Source organism: Abramis brama (genome assembly GCF_963993115.1).
Source record: "Abramis brama genome assembly, chromosome: 16".
Taxonomy (NCBI): domain Eukaryota; kingdom Metazoa; phylum Chordata; class Actinopteri; order Cypriniformes; family Leuciscidae; genus Abramis; species Abramis brama.
Window position 1 is genome coordinate 7303387 of NC_139978.1, and position 21920 is coordinate 7325306.

The 21920-nt window shown below is 39.6% G+C and overlaps 1 protein-coding gene across 4 annotated transcripts in view; it reads right to left on the reverse strand.

Moving 5' to 3' along the window:
* Positions 1-391: 391 nt before the first annotated feature.
* The window catches only part of LOC311098547 (uncharacterized protein), a 174734-nt gene continuing 153205 nt past the window's right edge, over positions 392-21920 (reverse strand). For 3 of the 4 annotated variants that reach the window (XM_084138789.1, XM_084138786.1, XM_084138788.1), the window contains exons 8-12: positions 12589-12675; positions 12323-12472; positions 9609-9692; positions 8880-9275; positions 392-2618 (exon numbers count right to left, since the gene is read on the reverse strand). In XM_084138789.1, coding sequence (XP_083994915.1) covers positions 1585-2618; positions 8880-9275; positions 9609-9692; positions 12323-12472; positions 12589-12675 — 1751 coding nt within the window. In that variant the 3' untranslated portion in view covers positions 392-1584. The remainder of the gene's footprint in view (positions 2619-8879; positions 9276-9608; positions 9693-12322; positions 12473-12588; positions 12676-21920) is intronic. The other variant, XM_084138787.1, reaches the window with a different exon arrangement.

The window sequence follows — 21920 nt, forward strand, 5'->3', positions numbered from 1 at the left end:
GCCTGGTGCGTGTTGTTTACAGCTGGAAATTCTATTCTAGTGTGTCACATAGTAAAAGACCTTTGCCTAAGAATGTCTATAGGGTGTGTTAACAATTTTGACGAAGGATCTATAGTATATTTGTATGAACTGACAGTTCTGCTTACTTAAACTTTGAATTTCTTAAATGAAAAATGTAAAAATTTTAGAAGGCAACTGATTGCCTTAAATTCTCTGAGTTTTGCCAACTTATTTGGGTTTACAGTGGCTGATGGTTGGAGGGGAGCGGTTAAAGTTATTCAACACAAACCGTCAAACTCACGTCATCAGAGAAGGAACGGCATTCCAGAGCGGAAGCAAATTCAGATTTTGATTAAAGATTACCATGACAAACTTTTTTTTTTTTCTGTGTATTAATTTGCACAGATTAGTTGTTCACCACAAGCCTAGTAATGTGCACTATAAGTAAATTGGGTCAATTTTGATTTTGTAATGAATTCTACTGAAGGCAAGGTTGATGAACCCAAGTGCATTTTTAATAAATCAAAAAGTGAACAGATACTGTACCTTTAACATGAACTTAAACATGAACTTAAACTCACCAAAAATGATTACAGAAAACAAAGCTCGACAAGAGATTAAGGGAATATGAGGACTACAGTATATGCAGACTAATGACCAAACAAGGCCTGAAAACAACCAATCAGAACATGACATTTATAAGAGGAGCACATAACAGATAGGAAAGCATGACTGTGAGCAATTACAAAAAAAAGACATGACATTTTTAAAAGTGTACCATAACAGATGTGACAGATTCCATAACAACTTTTGAGAAATACTACAGAAATTGAATAATCAAATATAAAAATAAAACACTGTATAGTTTGCACTGTTTGAATTAAATATAATTTACTTTAATAATAAAGATACAAAAGTGATTCAGTCAAAAGCAGTGAGTGATTTCTGATTATTTACATTAATGAAATGGATGGCAACAGTTTATTAGGCTGCTGTCCCTTTAAGAAAAAATGCACAGATCTAATATACTGTTATACATCCGATTTGCTCCTAACTGTTTACATTCATGTAGAACATAACAGACTGTGTTCATGTGAATACGCCACACAATGTGCATTTTGACAAAATTGTGTGTGTAATTAACCATTCAAGCGCAGTAAGCTGTGAAAGAGAACAGAATTTGGGATTACTGCATCTGAGCGGCATCTGTGCTCGATGTTCGGCTCTATGTCCGTCAGCGCAACACACAGACGTTTTTTTGCAGCTTATTGTGATTACTAACAAACCAACGTCTCAATAACTTTTAGTAGAGTGAAGTTTAAAAAATATAACGTAAAATTTGTAAATCGATGCGATTCAGCAGAAGATAGAATTGCGATTCATTTATGAATAAATTTTCCCCCCAGCACTAATATAATCCTTGAGTAACATCGTGTTTCTGATGCTTCTGATGTGATATCTGATTCAGGAGTTATGGGTAATTTAATGGTAAACATTTCCCACCCTGTGCTGCCATGTATTTCTCCTGTTTTTTTTTTTTGTTTGTTTGTTTTTTACATGCATTTCTTTTACAGTGTAGGTCATTTATATTATAAAGCTGACTATGTTTTTAAAACCATTCAGAAAAAAATCTACAAATATTGAAAAATAGGATTGTTTGTCCTCATTCATTTCCTGAGCTTCCTTGTTATTTTTTTCCTCTTCTTCTAACTTCAGCCTCTCATCTTCCTCTCTCAGCCTCTCCTGAACTTGCTTGTTAATTTTTTCCTCTTCTTCTAACTTCCGTCTCTCAAATTCCTCTCTCAGCCTCTTCTGAACTTCCTTGTTAATTTTTTCCTCTTCTTCTAACTTCCGTCTCTCATCTTCCTCTCTCAACCTCTCCTGAACTTTCTTGTTAATTTTTTGCTCTTCTTCTAACTTCCGTCTCTCTTCTTCCTCTCTCTGCCTCTTCTGAAATTCATTTTTCATTTTTTCCTCTTCTTCCAACTTCCGTCTCTCATTTTCCTCTCTCTGCCTCTTCTGAGCGTCTTTGTACATCTCATTTGTATAATGTCCTCCTCCGTTCTCCATCACCATTCTTACTATCTTATCCAGCAGTTTATTAACCTGTGATGAATTTTTATCTTTGTTATTGAAAACATGATACCTGTTTTTACACTGTCTAACAAGCTCTTCAATCTGCCTGTTTTTGGTCAGAAACTGCTCTATAGGTTCATCTATCTGATCTCCTCTTGTGAACAGAATGAGGGAGTAATCAGCAGCTTTTTCTCCAAAGTTCTCCTGAATCCATTTCACTGTTTTCTTCTCCTCGTCTGTGAATCTCACGTCCAGTCTGACGACCAGCAGAAATGCATGAGGACCAGGAACAGACATATTGACACATTTCTCAAGCTCATCCTTCATTATTTTTTGACTGATTTTTGTATCAAACAGTCCTGGAGTGTCAATCACTGAGATTTTTCCACCTTCCACCTTCTGCTGATGTTTCAGGCATGTCTTAGTCACAGATTCAGAAGACATATTTTCTTCAAACACCTTTTCTCCCAGGATGGTGTTTCCTGATGCACTCTTTCCAGCTCCAGTTTTACCAACCACCATTATCCTGATATCTGCCATGACTGGAGAAGATAAAAAGACAAATGGTTCTGTTATTAACATGTGTTTCAAATGCATATCCCATTACTGCTTGTGTTTGGATTTCGTTGAGACTCTCCCTTTTTTTCTTACATTTTTGATTAAGGCAACGTATGTTACATAACAGATATATATTACTACAGTGTTATTTAACCCATCCGTTATTGCTGTTGAAAATAATCTCTTTTGGGGTCATTCATAGTCTCTTGTTGAAAGTACCTTGTTGATGCTTTTACACTTTTAAATGTCCTTTTAATGTTTGATGGTTGAAGGGTGAGTAGAATCATTTCCTGTCATTGTACCGGTTTAAAAAAAAATTGCGTTCATAGAGCAAGCTTTTCACTGATTGTTTACAGCTCAACGGAAGTTACACCAATAATTCGCGCAAAGCGTTATGGGGCGTAGGAATAAGGTTAAGTTTTACATTTTCGGCTCATTGTGAAACAGTGTCATTAAAGGGATAGTTCACCCAAAAATGAAAATTCTGTCATTTACTCACCCTCAAGTTGTTTCAAACCTGTATGAATTTCTTTTTTCTGCTGAACACAAAAGATGATATTAGAAAAATGTCTGTAACCAAACAGTTGATGGACCCCATTGACTTCCATAGTATTTTTTTTCCTACTATGGAAGTCAATGGGGTCCATCAACTGTTTGGTTACAGACATTTTTCTAAATATCATCTTTTGTGTTCAGCAGAAAAAAGAAATTCATACAGGTTTGAAACAACTTGAGGGTGAGTAAATGATGACAGAATTTTCATTTTTGGGTGAACTATCCCTTTAAGCGGCACAGGGTCATTAATGGGAAACACTGAATGAATGTTTAGCTGACAAATGGGTTAAAGTTGAGTAATATTCTAATTTCTAATGTGTCAGGGGAATATCCTTAAACACTAATCAATGAAATATCATACTTTCTGTTCTCTTCTTTTTAAAGAATGTCAAAAGATGTTTTTGCATGTTATTGAGTGCTGCAGGTATGACATCACTTTGTAGGCCAAAAACGAGTTAGCATTTTAACACTTCCAGTTTAATCGTCCCGAAATCAATAGGTTTTTTTTAATGGGATTTTGTTTAAATGGCTGAAATAAGATCTGTAGTTAACAAGCTCAAGACACTTTCACATTTTATTCTACTACATAAAATACATAAGTATTACCCCACTCATGATTTTTTAAGCTGTTATGTGTCTTGAAAAAGGCGGTTGCTAACAAGTGGCTAAATGGGACTACAGAGTCTGTCGAGGAGATTAAACATCATCACTCTGAAAAGATAAGTGCAGTCAGCTTTTACAGCATCATTATGGTTATAATTGTGCTTTTACAAAATATTCTAATACAAACTTTCTAGGAAAATGTTTTACGATAAAAACTGTAAGAGTTGTCGGAAGCTTAGTGATGATGACTTTGAAGTCATGGGAGTGTAGTGTAGTTGGCTATTGCCTACTTGCGAGTGCATAGGTTTTAAAATTCATAAAAGTTGTGTTCATCTGTGAAAATGATCTTGATGGACAAAACGTGTAAGTATCATAAACTTTTGTTGATCACAGAGCTTGTTTTTTGCAATAATCCAAAAACCTATGGGAAAATCCTATTGGGTTTTTGCCTAGGGAACCAGTGTGACGTGAACTGACGGTTGGCCTTAAAAAGTGACGTCATACCTGCACCACTCTATTCAGCTGGCGTTTTGTCACGTCAATTGCTACGGTTACCGGATACGATTACAATGACACAATGTGCCCCCCTAATTGTATGGACTAAACTTTCAATTGAGAGCAAAAACCTTATTTCTGTGGATTTGGCCATTCACGTATTCCATAACAAAGTATCTGGTTTACAACATGTTTTTGCAGCGTTGAGCAATGTAGTTAATAGGCCTTTTTCGCATCACAATAGAACGCCGGAAGTAGCCGGGAAAAATTGCTGAAGCAGTGTACTGCGTCTTCCGGTTATTGCGTTCACCATGGCTGCCTGTTAATTATCACTGGACTACTTCGCTCTCACATCTCCCAAAAGTTTTTTTTTTTTTAGTTTTCTTAATTCCATTTTAATGATTTAATTAAATTAAATTATAACCAATTATTTAAAATGTAATGATTTAAGCAAAACTTTCTTCAAAGGTTAAACCAAACTTTTATTTTGACGGGTTGCCTTGTAGACCATTGAACACATAAAACACAGAGACTGTGTTTTATGATATGACGATAGTTATCTCAAATGAAGCTAAAATGCTGCTGAAGTGACTCTCAGAGCGGCTGTGTTGATGAAGTGCATTAATTTCCTCATATAGGTTGAAAACATCGCAAACATCATGCGTGCCTCAGTGTGTGTGTGGTAAATGAAACAGCGCGTCTGTGCCATTCATTCACGGAGACACGCAGAACATGCATGATTCCTATTTAGTCTTTATGCGGTTTAATATTGACAGACACTGCTCTATATTGCAATTTTATTTAAGTTTACTGACCTACTTTTCATCTAAAGGTAACTAAGTAACCACCGGAAGTGCAAGTACACTGCTTGGCGATTTCGAACGTTTCGAAACCAGGAAATTAGATAAAGGCCTATTGTGGCAAGCAGGACGCGGCAGAGGGCCATGGGAGAACAGCACGAGGCCGGTGGCGTGATTGGTAATGAGCGACACACCGGTCGTATCTCTCACGGAGTAGAGTAATTTTATTATACTATACTAATAATACTAATATATATTATATTATAATATAATTTATCATATATTTCCGCTATATTTTACACATTCAGGCTTGTTGAATCCATGTAAAATCCAATCACGTGATTATTACGGCGCTCGGTCTGGTGGAGGAGTGGATTGGAGTCACGAGCTAGCTACCGCTGCTGTATTTTCACATTGAGCTCGTGAAAATACTCTTCATTGGAACTATGACTCGAATATCAGTCTGTCTGGACCTGTTAGAGCTGAATTGAAGACACCGGAGGTGCTGCGGGTGTTTGTTTCGGGATATTTCACGTGCTTTAGACACATTTAACCCATGCTGATTTCAGGCTCGTGGAGGAGTCGCGCGCTGCTGTCAGTGACATTGGTCTCGTGAAAGTCGTGACTCAGTCTGATATCAATTTAGGTTATGGCTTCTAAAAGGATCATTACATTTATCAAGACTCTTATTTGGGTTTAAAGCGAACGGCATAGGTGATCGGTCACTGCAAGAGCATAAAAGTAGGAATGACGACGGTGAAGGACGAGAGAGGCCAGGCCTGGATTTTGTTTGATGTTTTGTTTCTGTTTTATGTGGCAGCAGTCATCCGTGAGGGACTGCTGCCTTTACTATCATTTTGTATTTGTTTATTTTACATTTATTAAAGTCTTTGAATGTTCGCCGGTTCCCGCCTCCTCCTTCCCATAACATCTAACCTTGCTACAGTGGTGCCAAAACCCAGGAGGAAGGAGGGACATGCTGTCGGAGAGCCCTCGCTGCTGAGGGGGAAGGTTGCCCGAGGCGATGGTGCTAGAGTGATTGAACAGCAGGTGGGACGGAGAGCTCGCTGCCGTGCTCCTGGGTCGAGGAGGGGTGGCTGCCGTCCGAGAGGGAGTGGAGGAGTTAATCCCGTTCGCCGTGGCTGTTGCCGTCAGACAGGATGGGGGTGGAGCAGGGAACGGGGGACTCGCTGCCAGCTGCCCTCGACCGGAGGAGCCATCACCGTCCGCCAGGGGGCGGAGGAGCATCGAGCCATCCCCCAACGGATGTCCAGTACCATTGCATGGCACCGCAAGTGAGTCTCTCACCTGGCTGAGGACAGAGCGGCAGTGTGTCCGGGAACCGGACCAAGATTATTATTTTTTTTCTATCACTCCTCATGCTTCCGTCTCCATTTCTCTTACCTTGTCTGTACATAGCCCCAGGTGCCACGGCCGCCGTGACCGGTAGTAGACGCAGTCTCGTGGGTACCCCTCAGCCTGCAAGGGGTGATGGGGGTATGTGGCTAGCAGGACGAGGAAGTTTACCATGGGAGAACGGCGCAAGGCCGGTGGCGTGATTGATAATGAGCGACACACCGGTCTCGTATCTCTCACGGATGAGCGGAAGCATAAAAGGAGGAGCGACGACGGTGAAGGACAAGAGAGGCCAGACCTGGATTTTATTTGATGTTTTGTTTCTGTTTTATGTGTATCTCTTTACTTTCATTTTGTATTTGTTTATTTTACGTTTATTAAAGTCTTTGAATGTCTGCTGGTTCCCGCCTCCTTCTTCCCATAACATCTAACCTTGCTACACTAATCACAAACATATCTGTTGATTTCTTGAATGCAATGACCAATCAGAGGTGTTTAAATTATCACTGAACAAAAACTCTGCACATTCTGCACACGTGCAAATATCCCCTCATTATAACAAACAAGTATGTTAATCAGAGATTCAACATGCAGTTAGCTTAATTTATTGTAACAGAACTTCTTGAGATCATGATGAACTAAGATGAATGAATGAATAAGATGAGTGAGATTTTTAGTGATTATAAAGGGAGTGCTCTTTGCACACCTTCTGCCATGCCAAATCACGCACACAGTATGTAATATGTTCAAATTAACGGGTTTGTGAATGTAGATAAATAATTTATCAGCAGTGTTTATGTTGGATGTGTAGGTTGTGCTGTGAAAAGTTGAAACCATTTTTTTTTTTTTAAAGTTTAAATGGGTAGCGAATCTTGGTTCACCCTCCACCTATGATCAGTAAAATTTCATATTTCAAGTTCAATTCTAAATGTAATGATTTATTACACAAAACGGAACTTCCCTGCAGCAAAGATATTCCCCGGTGCTCTTCTCTCATGAAGACCAGCATCCTCGTCTGGTACAATCATTTTGGTCTCTTTTAAGGGTTCCAAGGAAAAATTTGCCAATGAAATTGGCAGCTTTAAATACAGAGGAGTAGTCAGACTCCATGCAGGACTCCGCCCCCAACCGCCTACGGAGCCAGGTGATGTTAAGGGCCTGGCCTGAACTTTTCACAAACTTGGTTTAGAGTGGTTGGCCCTGGAAGTGCCTGCCCACAGTCGCTTCGACATAGGCTTCCTGCTGCTGGGGTGCCATCAGCGAGCCCCCCGCCAGGAACCTACCAAATTTGATCATGATGAACTTGTGATGCGACCCCTCCTCGGCCCCTCACCGTTTTTGACGGCACCGAAAGCTTCCCCCTGGAGGAGGTTGTCGCAGAACCTACTCTGCGGCCTGTCAAGCTGGATCTACTCTCGATACGATGGCGGTCCTTCAAGTGTTGAAGTGTCCCTGTTCAAGTGTCCCTGTGCAGCGCAACGGACCTTGCTCTGTGCACTACTAAGACAACGACCCAGGCAATCAGCTGTGTGATGGCCTGTTTAGTGGAGCTAAAAGCACCACCTATGGTTAAACTTTGAGATCTAGGACGCCACGGTTAAAGCAAGTCAAATTAAAAACAAACACCTTCACAAAAAGAGCATTCCTTCTCACAGTCCTATAACAAATGTCAGCCCCCTGCCACACATACTTTCATATACAGATAGCCCCTCTTCACAGACCATTCTTGAGATTCACGTTCGAAGGGGTGGCTTACCTATATACAGTCTTATACTCGGACTGACCCTAGCTCCACACACCTTCACGAAATGCATAGATGTGGCCCTCTGCCCCTAAGACAGTTAGGAGTACACATCCTGAATTACCTAGATGATTGGTTGCTCTTAGCCCAATCAAAGGAGGAACTATTTGCTCACAGATCTCTGCCCCTCGGAAAGTCTGGGGTTCAGCATCAACCTACGTAAAGGCTTGCTGTCCCCCAGTCAACACATCTCGTTCCTGGTTCCTCAATTTGTCCCAAATGTGGGCCTGGATTCAGAGACTAGTGGTGTGACTCAATGTTGGGGAAAAACTTCCCCTAAAAATGTTTTAGAAGCTACTAGGTTTTATGGCAGCATCCTCCTCAGCAGTTCCCTTGGGCCTGTTACATATGTGGCCACTACAATACACACACACACACACTTGTCGTATTTTAAGGCTAGTGATGTTGCCAAGAGCATTTTGGTTGTTTTTCTCTCTGTTATCACTATACCTTTACAGGTATTTTGATGTTTCATGCATTTCAATTTGTTTCAAAATTGTTTCAATTATGTAGATGTGCTTTTGATATTTGAGGATGGCTGCTGCAGCATGTATAGGGTCAGGAATGAAAGAAAATATGTGGGACTGTCATGTCAAGAGAGTAAGATTTGATGATGTCATCAGAGTTTGCCATACCTAGCCTTTTGGTGAATTGATAACACAGGTCTTTTTCAGTCGTTAGTTCAGTGAAATCTTCCTGCAAGCTGTTGATAATTTGATTGCGCTCTTCAACTTTGTTCTTGCAACTGTTTAACTGGTTACTCTGTTCTTTGATGGTGTTGTTGCAACTGTTTAACTGGTCTCTCTGTGCTTTGATGGTGTTCTTGCCACTGTTTAATTGGTCTCTCTGTGCTTTGATGGTGTTCTTGCGACTGTTTAACTGGTTTCTCTGTGCTTTGATGGTGTTATTGAAACTGTTTAACTGGTCTCTCTGTGCTTCGATGGTAATGTGCTGATGTATGATAAAGACCAGCAGAGAAACACAGATGAGCAAGAGACATACTGTCTTCAACAACACCAAACATCTTCCTCCTGACAAACAGAAAAGAAAAAAAAAACCCACATGAATCAATTAAGAACAATTCACTCCATATTATAAGATATAACACTCTAAATTAACCTTTGTAAGTAATTGAAAGGGCTTTTAAAAGAGTGCTCTTTTATTATGACAATCATTGGAAATTAATGTATGGTAAAATATGCAAACAAGTAGATATGCTAAAAAAGTAAAAAGAAACAATTTTTGTTAATAAATTAACATTGATGTATTGTTTTTAAAGAACAATGATTGAAATTTGATTTAATATTTCTCAGTATGTATGTAATATTCCTCAAAAATTAACAACATCACTGCTTTCTGCTTACCGCACTTTTTCTTCAGCTTGTCTTTTATTCTGGTGACTAGGTCCAGTTGCTGTTCCGCAGGAAGTGGGGGTGCTGCAGAGACCCCTGGCGTGGAGCCCAAGAAAAAATTAAGTGGGGGTGTTAAAAATAAATAAAAATTGTTTTAACAAAAAAAATGTATAATAATAATTTTATTAATTTGTCTATTCATTCAAATTAATTTAAAACATGAATCATTTTATTGTAAAAAGTCAACTTGTAATGTCTACAGTTAGATTACACAGTTACACTTTTATCACGGATAGGCTCTGATGGACTTCCAAAAAAATATACCCATTGATTCCCATTATAAAACTTGGAAGAGCTAGCAGGACATTATTTGATATAACTCCGATTGCATTCGCCTAAAAGAAGAATACACCTAGAGTGGCTTCATATACACCTAGAGTGGCTTCAGGGTGAGTAAATCATGAGCTAATTTTCATTTTTGGGTGAACAATCCCTTTAAGCGGCTATAGGGATGTGCTGATTTTTCCAGCGATTAATAAACTTGAGACAACACCGGTGTTAACGATTACACCCCATATTTTATTTTTTGATCTTTATTGTTCGATTTTTCCTTTTCTTGGAACAAAACAAATGCGTAATATTGATTAAATATTACTCTTAATGAAAAAAACACAACAATAAAATAGTACAACGACAAACTTGTATTAACAAAAAGAATAACTAAGTCTGATAATATGGTATACCTACATTGTAAAAAAAAAAAAAAGAAAAAAAAAAGTCTAACTTTAAAACTAATGCTTAAAGTTTGTGGTTCATTGTACTATTTTGTTTTTGATGTGTTTTCTAATAACAATGACAAATTAGCTTATATTAAACCACAAACTTTTAATAACAAAATTAATAAGACGGATGATATGGTAGGCTATAATTTATTTACACAAGTAAATAAAGTAATTTCCCCTTACTTTAAAACGAATGCTTATTTTGTGGTTCATTAGTATTTTTAATAAAAACACACTTCTATTAACAAACGTTTTCTTGTGCTTTTGCCTCTGTCATCGTCCTGTCAGTCATCACACCTCACGCTAATCACATGACTCCTGCGAGAATATTCAATGTTATCCACATATTTCATCTGCAACAGCATTGCAGTAAAATACGTTTGGTTATTAACCTTTAAAGGTGACATATCATGCCCCTTTTCACAAGATGTAATATAAATCTATGGTGTCCCCAGAATGTGTCTGTGAAATTTCAGCTCAAAATACCCTCCAGATAATTTATTATAGCATGTTAAAATAGACACTTTTTGGGTGTGAGCAAAAACGGGCTGTTTTTGTGTGTGCCTTTAAATGCAAATGAGGTGCTGCTACCCGCCCCCTTTCAGAAGACAGCCGATGCTTTCCACAAGCTTCAGATACTCCAGCAATAACAAAACACGCAAATCTCACTCATCCAAAATCTACCAGTATCAGAGAGCAGCCTTACGCCGGTTTCACACTGCACGCGTTAGCAGAGAGTAAGCAGCGCAGGAGCAGTGCGTATGGTGAGCAGGAGCAGGACACGCGCGTCTTGCTTTCACACTAGCAGCGTTTGTCACGCGCGGCTGAACCGCGGGTTGTGTACTGACAGAGTACTCTATAATGGATAAGTTGGCATTGCTTTATTTCGTTTTCAAATACATTTAAGAGAAAAGACTTGTCAAGAAGCTTATTTTATTAATAATTTCATTTAACTTTTGGTTCATCTTTGTTTTTATTGTGCTGGCAACAAGTTTGTTTTTGGACATTTATTTTCTTTTTAAATTGCTGTTGGTCATTTGATTGACTTTTTAAAACACAATAGATATCATCAATGCACTTTTTGGATAAAACTGCGGTGTATTTTGGCCATGATCAATGCATTGTCACTTCAGCGTAAGCGGCGCAGCAAAACTAGACTCGGCGCCGAAACCCCCGCTGCACTGCTGTTCACGCGACGCTCCTGCTGGACGCTCATGCGCTGCTCCTGCTCCCGGTGTGAATGCACTCATTGATTAACATGGACGCCGAAAAAAATACGCGCTGCTCACGCGCCACTGACGCTTGCGGTGTGAAACCGGCGTTACGGAGAGACTCAGGAAGAGGTTGCAACTTTTAGACGCACCTGGACGTCTCTGAATGGTTAGTGGATACATTTATTTAGCCTAGTTGTTGTGGCGTGAAGTTACATTGATTCATCTCATCGACTTGCATGTACCGTCATGTTTAACTTTGACACAAGTTGACACAGTTCCCTGAGGTCTTTATCAGACAGCTGTGACATTTTTTGGTCAAATAGTGTTCTGTGCTCGTCTGTGCAGCAACGACAGAACAGTTTGTATACTTTGCTCGAACTTTTGGCATTCTCATGGGTTTATCATTATTACCCTCATTTGACCTTTATTTAAGTTACTATGTTAAAGTTAGCGTGTGTGTAAGTTGCATCAGTTTTGTACCTTCAGTGGATTTTTATTAAACTCTGTGTTTTTCATCTTCGTTGTGTATTCCTGCATTTTTGCTGACAGTTGCATTGTTATTAGTGAATTAACGTAATTTTTTTGTTCTATAGATGCTGGGATACGCTCCAGCCCTCCTGTGACCCGACAAAGGATAAGTGGAGATGATATTGTGTTTAGAGTTTTTAGGATGGCGTCATGACAGACATTTGGAGAAATAATTTGTCATTGTTTTATTAAAAGTTCTCACCTGCTGGAGTTTGATGTTCTTCTTCTATTGTCTGTTGTTTCTTCTGATCCGTTTTCCCACTTTCATCCTCTTTTTGTGTCTCCTGGCTCGAGAATGTCCGATCTCTATCTAATGAACTCCTTCTTGGTAGATGTGTTTCTTTATCATTTTCTGGTTCAAACACAAGCATGTGTTGCTCCAGGTGTTGTTGTATATATGTATATATATTATAATATATCTGTTTGATAATGTAATATTACTCAAAAACGAATAAACTCTCTGCTTACTGTTCTTGTCCTGTGTCGTGTTGGCGACTCCGGGATCGAGGTCCAGTTGCTGTTCCGCAGGAAGTGAGGGTTCTGCAGAAACCCCTGCTGTGGAGCCAAGAAAAAATTAGGTGGGGGGTGTTAAAAATAAATAAACAAAAATGTTTTAACAAAAAAAGAAATGTATGTATTTATTATATATATATAATTTTTCTATTAAAAAATATTCTATTCAAAGAGAGAGAGAGAGAGAGAGAGAGAGAGAGAGAGATTCTAATTGTCCCTCAGCAGCAACTAATTGTCACGATCCACACTCAAGGAAAGATCCAATAATGCAGTAAGAATTTATTAAAGGGTAATCCAAATCGTAACCAGTCCAGGCAGGGGTCAAAACCAAAGTAGCAATCCAAAATAAACAAGAACAATACAAATGAGCAAGAAGGCAGTACTTGTGATGAAAAACTCCGTAACAAACACTAAACAGGCAGGGTATTTATACACACAGAAACTAACAATCATGATGGGGAACAGCTGGGTGCAATGAACAGTGATGAGTGCAGACAAGGATTGTGGGGAATGCAGTTCCTAATGTGAATGACACCGTGGGGGAAGAGGACCCTTTAGTGGACACCAGGGAACATAAACCAACACTGTGACACTAATCTCGTATTCTAGTTATTTATCGAAATTTTATTTAAGAGGCATTAGGGATGTGCCATTTTTCCCACGATTAATAAACTTGTGACAATACCGGTGTTAACAATTACCCCATATTTAACAAAGAAATGCAACTTTTATTAACAAAAGTTCTCTCACGCACTTTTGCCTACAGCGCCGGTGTAAAAACGTTTTAACAAAAAAATAAATGTATGTATGTATTATATATATATATATATATATATATATATATATACACACTCACCTAAAGGATTATTAGGAACACCTGTTCAATTTCTCATTAATGAAATTATCTAATCAACCAATCACATGGCAGTTGCTTCAATGCATTTAGGGGTGTGGTCCTGGTCAAGACAATCTCCTGAACTCCAAACTGAATGTCAGAATGGGAAGGAAAGGTGATTTAAGCAATTTTGAGCGTGGCATGGTTGTTGGTGCCAGACGGCCGGTCTGAGTATTTCACAATCTGCTCAGTTACTGGGATTTTCACGCACAACCATTTCTATGGTTTACAAAGAATGGTGTGAAAAGGGAAAAACATCCAGTATGCGGCAGTCCTGTGGGCGAAAATGCCTTGTTGATGCAAGAGGTCAGAGGAGAATGGGCCGACTGATTCAAGCTGATAGAAGAGCAACTTTGACTGAAATAACCACTCGTTACAACCGAGGTATGCATCAAATCATTTGTGAAGCCACAACACGCACAACCTTGAGGCGGGTGGGCTACAACAGCAGAAGACCCCACAGGGTACCACTCATCTCCACTACAAATAGGAAAAAGAGGCTATAATTTGCACGAGCTCACCAAAATTGGACAGTTGAAGACTGGAAAAATGTTGCCTGGTCTGATGAGTCTCGATTTCTGTTGAGACATTCAGATGGTAGAATCAGAATTTGGCGTAAACAGAATGAGAACATGGATCCATCATGCCTTGTTGCCACTGTGCAGGCTGGTGGTGGTGGTGTAATGGTGTGGGGGATGTTTTCTTGGCACACTTTAGGCCCCTTAGTGCCAATTGGGCATCGTTTAAATGCCACGGCCTACCTGAGCATTGTTTCTGACCATGTCCATCCCTTTATGACCACCATGTACCCATCCTCTGATGGCTACTTCCAGCAGGATAATGCACCATGTCACAAAGCTCGAATCATTTCAAATTGGTTTCTTGAACATGACAATGAGTTCACTGTACTAAAATGGCCCCCACAGTCACCAGATCTCAACCCAATAGAGCATCTTTGGGATGTGGTGGAACGGGAGCTTCGTGCCCTGGATGTGCATCCCACAAATCTCCATCAACTGCAAGATGCTATCCTATCAATATGGGCCAACATTTCTAAAGAATGCTTTCAGCACCTTGTTGAATCAATGCCACGTAGAATTAAGGCAGTTCTGAAGGCGAAAGGGGGTCAAACACAGTATTAGTATGGTGTTCCTAATAATCCTTTAGGAGAGTGTATAGTGGCGAGCAGGACGAGGCAGAGGGCCGTGAGAGAGCGGCACAAAGCCGGTGTCGTGATTACTGAAGAGCGACACCTGCGCGATGCACCGGTCTCGTATCTCTCACGGAGGAGTGGAAGTATAAAGGAAGAGCGACGACAGTGAAGAGTGAGAGAGGACAGGCCTGAACTTGTGTTTTGTTTCTGTTTTATTGTGACAGCAGTCGTCCATGAGGGGCTGCTGTCTTTTACTTTCGTTTTGGATTTGTTTTATTTTTTACGTATTTGAATGTTCGCCGGTTCCCGCCTCCTTCTTCCCATAACATCTGAACTGCGTTACACTGGTGGCACATATTTAGCAAAATAATCAGCTTTTTTTTTTTCTAGCCAACTAAACGTGTTATATATATTATGGTCATTTAATGGCTTTCCTGAGGTAAATGTTATGTGACAATTGTTCTCCAGCTGTTTTACCTCTTTCCACGGTTGAAAAACACTGATTGATCGATATTATGTATGAGGAACAGAGCCGGCTCTCATATAAGCGAACTAAGCGGCTGCTTAGGGCCCCGCCGCCACTAGGGGGCCTCCTAACTACAGATGGTACTCGCCGTTGTCGCTGCGGTTTAACAGTCAACCAACCGTGTAAAATCGTTGTCTTCCCTGGACTTGGAAATTTGACCACAAAAATGAAACAAGTCTATCCATCAGGTGCAGAAAAAATGATAAAGAAAAAAAGGGGGAAAAAAAGAGGAAAAAAACAATCCCATTATCGTAGAGCTACTGCTATAACGAAATCCAAATTGGAAGCAGTTTTTACCGTAGAATTATTTTTGCATGAATTTTTGAACTTGACATTAGACAATGCACAAAGAGCCGCCTATTGCATTTTCTGCACAATTCGCGGTGCTATTTCACAGCAGCCTCAGAGGGTGCGTTAAATTGGACATTATCCCATTATAGTAGAGGCACTATACTCCAATGAAATCCACATTTTAAGCCGTTTTTACTGTAGAATTATTTTTGTATGAACTACATGTAACGTGTAACAATGACACTGTAAAATGTAAAAAGTGTTAGAGTTTTTATTAGATTTATGTATATATTTTATAACTAAACATTTTATATACACATATGGCTAATGATTGTTTGCTGAAGTAGTTGGAATATATAAAAAATAAATACCAACTCAAACTAGAAGCTTTTGTAGAATTTTTAATCTCTTTGATACATCAATATAGAAGAATATGTTTAAATCACTTAAGTTTAGAAGGAAGCAAAGAAATTACTGGTCCAACTTCTCCCTCTTTTTAAAGTGTGGAAAAGGGATAAGAAGTTCAAAGATCGAGACTCACTCCAGCAACACCTGTAGTATATGCAACAACTTTATTGAAGATGTTTTAATACTAAAGGTTTTAAGCCGCCTAGTGGACAAAAACAGTGCTGTTTTAAAATTTACAAAGCATTCAGACAGTAATAAAGTAGATATAGAAATTTGGCAAATCTGTAATCTTTACTTTTACTGTTTCAGTGAGTGTACTTTAATAAGCAGTAAAATAATTGTGGGCAATCATGTTAAAAGAGGTACAGATGAAATGTGTAAGGGTTATATTGTATACAGTTGCTGGTTTGCGGTGGCAATACTCCATTATTCACTGCAAGGCAGGGCCCCAAAATTATCCTGCTTAGGGCCCCCAGATTTACAGAGCCGGTCCTGTGTGTAGCTATATTATTTATATATATATATATTTATTATATTTTACTTATATCATTAAGTAAAGTTGTTATTATAATAAAAAAACGCATTATTTAATTTGAGTTATTTTTAAAGGCACACTGTGGAGAATTTGTGTTTTTGTCAAACAGCGACCCCTAGAGTCGCTGTGGAATACTTGCACTGTCGTAAATACTCCTCCACCCCCCACCCTCCACCCTGTACACCGGTACCTGCGTAGGGCATGGAACAGGCACACATAGACTCCGAAGACATGATTATTGCAATTTATCATAATAGTTTGCAAATTGTGCTTGTTTATTTACAACCTCTACGTTAGGCTTATTTATGTCCTGATATTTATGTGAGATATTGAAAACTGTTCTCATGATAATCGCAGGAATCAACGTCAACAGTGTCGTCTGATATCCCTCAGGACTACGTGATAAATACACCTCACAACACCGGAGTTCAGCTGGCAAACTAGTTCGTGAGGCAAGCTAGGCAATAAAACATAACGCAAAAAACACGTAAGAGAAACGAGTGTTTGTTAGCAAGTCTGTTAACAGCTCTGATAATCGAAAGCTAGCTAGACATATGTGGAAATTATTGGACTGGTCTAATTATCAGCAATGGATGAATGAACAGCATGTAAAAAAATGACATACTACAAGCAAGCGCAACAACATACAACATAGAATGCAAACAAGTTTACAAATAAGAGATTTATTTACTGGCCACTTTTCTCTGATCAGATAGCTATCAGATTTATCAAATCTGATAGCTATTCTAGCGATAAATAGCGATTCTATTTACACCTGGTCACATAAATGTGTTTTTGCGAAACGGATTTAAATCCGATCTTCAATTCTCGCGCTATATGCAGATTTAATGGAGTGCACGTCACCGAAAGCAACAGATATGAGCTGCATTTTATTGATCATCAGCTAAAGTTTGAAAATCAAAGACCGCAATAAGAGAGAGCAGTAACAGCCCTGGTAAGATCATTTCGTTTCTTTACTTTTAATGATGATGATGATTGTGTGTTAAGCATCTGCGACTTACTTTCACTTTGATTTGCGATAGTTTGCACGTTGGCTTGATGATCTGATGCTCAGCTTCATCTGCGGTGATGCGTGTTCCAGCGCGTCGTCATATCTGGCTATAACATATATCCTATAACACGCTCTCACACGGTTATTTTTTATTATTTATTTTTTAGCATTTTTGGGAGGAGTACAATTTGCATATGTGGTTTCAACAACCAGATGCACACTTGTCCAGTTTCGTCTGGAATGCATCTCAGACCTCCTCCTGAAGTGGTTTGAGCGATCGGATTCAAATCCGTCTTGAATGCGTTTCGGAGGACATTTACACCTGGTCTTTTCATGAGAAAACGCATGAAGTGGTCAGGTCTAAACACAACAGCCCCCATGACAAAAACATACGCACGAAAGCCGAAAACAAACGCTGGTTGGCATCTCACGTCCATAGACAGTATATAAACGCTCACGTCCGAATTTGACGAAGTGGTGGGGGAAGTGACGTATGCCGTAAAGCAGTCGAATTTTGTAGTTCTTTTTGTGCTCTGGTTACTACCCGAACCCCGAAGTTACATAGTGCCAGTAAAAGCGATACAGACCCTGTCAGGCTCTGGCAGACGTGTCATTCAACCTATTGTAAGTCGATGTACCATCACAAGGGTCTTGGAAATATATTATGAAGGTTGAAAAGTTACACGGTGTGGCTTTAACCTTAAATAATAGCAGCTGATAGGGCTCTCTGTAGTACGTTTACAGCATTATGTGAGATTTTTTTTGCCTATCTTTTGTACCTAATATTTATCCAAATGAGTCAATATTGGACTTCTGGTTATGGCGTCTTAGTGAGAGGCTGCATGTGCGTGAGGCTCGCTGTTAAATCCCTTTTAACTATCCTTAACTTGGACCAATAAACATAATTCTACTTGTTCTTGACCCACGCGCTTCTACTGGACAATATGCCATAAAAAAAACGCTAAAACTGGCCAACAACCGGGTAAAACGGCTTCACAAGGCAAAGGGACTAACGTGGACATGGCTAATGCTAGCAAAACACCGCTGGATATTTCCAGTGAAGCCGATAAACGGGAGGCATCGGAGACTCCAGAGGCATCCGAAACACCGGAGGCGCAGAGTCCGACAAACAGGACCAGGAAGCAACCCTGAGAACCGCCAGGAAGATAACGGAGGTACGCTATGACAGTGGTTCCCAAAGTGTGGGGCCCGCCCCTAAAGGGGGGCGTGACGTTACCATTGGGGGGGGGCGCGAGTGAAAAGCTGAGAGGGAAAATTATGTTTGGTTATTCTGGTTAATGCCAATTTTTGTATTTTGCCTTAATTGTCACTAGGGGGCGATCACAATACCCGCTAGCAGCTAGCAAATCTTTTCAGAGTGTAGAAAATAAGATGGATCGTTGGCTGATTCGTAAAAATATAATCGTTGATTCTACGCCTAAAATAACTGGAGCAAACACAGATGAACCGAAATCTAACAATAACACCGAGGCTAGAGGAGGCAGAACCTGTGGAGGCAGATCCAAGGCAGATCGAAAGACCCGTGGGAACTGTGCATAGCCTGGCGGGGGATAAAGTGGTGCCATTGAAAGTGAGAGGGAAACGCAAGCATTCGTAGGCCCACTTAAATTCAGCTAAAAGCGAATGAGATATCAAGACGATTACATTCGGTATGGATTTACGTGTCTTCTAGTTGATGGGGATGCACGTCAACAATGTGTAATGTGTACGGAGGTACTAGCAAATGACAGTTTGAAGCCGGGGAAAATGAAGAGACATTTACATACCAAACACCCAACACACATTGATAAAACAATCGATTTTTTCCGTGGCAAAGAGCAAGATTTGCGTGGTCAAAAGCAAGTATTGGAAGTATAGGAAGTATAGGCTGAGTTTTGATAACTGTGTGGGTGTGTGTACAGATGGAGCTGGTGCTATGATGGGCAAGCATGAGGGTCTAAAGGCGAAGATACAAGCAGTTGCACCACACGTAAGATTCACCCATTGTTTTATACACAGGGAAGCTCTTGCTTCCAAGGCCCTTGATAATGAGCTGAGTTGCGTGCTTCAAACAGTAATTAAAATTGTTAACGTAATAAAAGCACGTCCCATCAATATGAGACTGTTTGCAGCTATGTGCAAAGAAATGGGATCTGAACATGAATCTTTACTGTTGCACACTGAGGTCAGGTGGGTTGTCGCGAGGTAAAGTATTGCGGTGTCTTTTTGAAATGAGAGATGAAGTGCGACTATTCTTATTGGATATACAGTCTCCCTACGCAGAAAGTCTGACAGATCCTACATTTCTGACAAACCTGGCCTACTTGGCAGATATTTTTGATAGACTGAATGGACTTAAGACTGAATGGACTTAACATGTCACTGCAAGGCCCCAATAGGCTACCAACATTATGTCATTATCCGACAAAGTAAATCGGATTTGTAAAGAAGATGGAGCGATGGACAGCGCGAATAGAAAAAGGAAGTGTGGAGATGTTTGATGGACTACATTAATTTATTGAGGAGAATGAGCTGCTTCTGGATGACGGGACAAAAACATTGATAACTAATCATTTACACGGACTTATTGGACATTTCAAGCGGTACTTTCAGGAAGAGAAAAACGAAAACAACGAATGGATCCGACAGCCGTTTTTTGCTGCCACCACCACTGGCAGCAACCTGTCATCGGGACTACAGGACTCACTGCTGGACCTATCCAGTAACAGGACCCTGCGAGCAGCCTTGTCTCAACTCCGTTGGATGAATTCTGACTGTCAGTTGCAGGTGAATACCCGGGATTATCTGAAATCACTTTGGAGGAACTGATTCCCTTTGCCTCGACCTATCTCTGTGAAGCTACATTTTCTTTGCTTACTTGCATTAAAAACAAACAACGGTCACAACTTACGAGAGTTGAAGATGAACTACGTTTATCAGTATCAAGCATAAAGCCCAGAATACAAATGTTGTGTTACCAGCATCAGGCTCATCCATCTCATTAATTGGAGTGAGTGCAACAACTAATAACACTGTATGTTTAAGATATTCTGGTATGTAAGCTACTGTATACCGTACATAGTTAAATGAAGTAATTAGCCCAGAATACAAATGCTGCATTCCCAGCGTGAAGGTTATTCATTTGACTAATTTTAAGTAGCCTACGGAAATGTATTATGAATACATTTATCAATAAATATGTTTGGCCTACTAATTGTGAATTAAAAAGTATTTAGTAAAATGCTAATAAATGTCAATAGGCCTACATCAATGTGTTGGCACGAGATGTGACCCATATGTATAGGGGGGGGGGCCGAGGCAAAAAGTTTGGGAACCTTTTTCCCTGACCTCTCCGCGGAGACACGCAAACTGCAGCAGCGCTTTAACGGTGTGAAAACCTAGCTTTGTGCACTGAATATTCGGTATGGCTTGCTGTATCCAGCCCATCTGATCATCACGCACAATGACAAATGCAGGATTTTTAAATTGGTTGCTGAGGCTGAAGAATACGTTCAGGAAATAAGCTCGCAGACTTGTGACGACTCCGAGACTTAAACTAAGCTTTGTGCTCACCGCTTCTTTCTTTTCTCCTGCATGGAGCCACTGACGAGTAATGGCCATGGAATTGGACAAAATTCAACGGATAATTTAGTAAGTTGCCTTATTGTTAAAATACGTTACTGGCATGATTGTCTTAATTGTTTCTTTTATTTTTTATCATGCACTGCACGTTTATGTGCATGTCAAGTTTTATTATGGTCCAAACATTTCTACTACAGCTAGCCCACGTGTGGCTATGTTATGTGTGCAGATTTACACGTTACCCACTATGTGGATGAAATGTTTTATATAACCCAAGTTCCTAGTTTTAAAGGGTTTAGCATCACATTTCGTTTGGGGAAATGTGTGGGGTTTTGTGATAAGGGACTCACTCCATATTTTTTGTGTTTGATGACTTTACATGGCCTGAAATTGAGATTAATAAGAATTTATGTTTGATACCTCAGTTATAAATGTGTCTAGTTGGAATGTAAGAAGTCTGAACAAAATTGTCAAGCTTAAACAGGTGCTGGGCAGAATTAAACAAATGAAGAGTACAGTGTGTTTCTTACAAGAGACACACTTGGTAGATGAAGATATGAATAAGATTAGATCTAGGTGGCCTGGTCAGGTATTCTCCTCTAATTTTACGACTCATGCAAGAGGGGTCATAATATTGATTCATAAATCAGTTCCCTTTGATCTAAAAGATAAATATTTGGATCCATCTGGGAGATTTAATATAATTAGTGGAACTATAATCTCTACATTAGTGAACTTGGTATGTTTATACGTTATCCTGCCTTTTACCAACATTTCTTTTTAACTATGTCAGCTTATAGGGGCCAGTGCATTATCGGAGGAGATTTTAATTGTGTGATACATCCTGCAGTAGATCGTTCAAATAGCTCCGACACTTCCCACCAA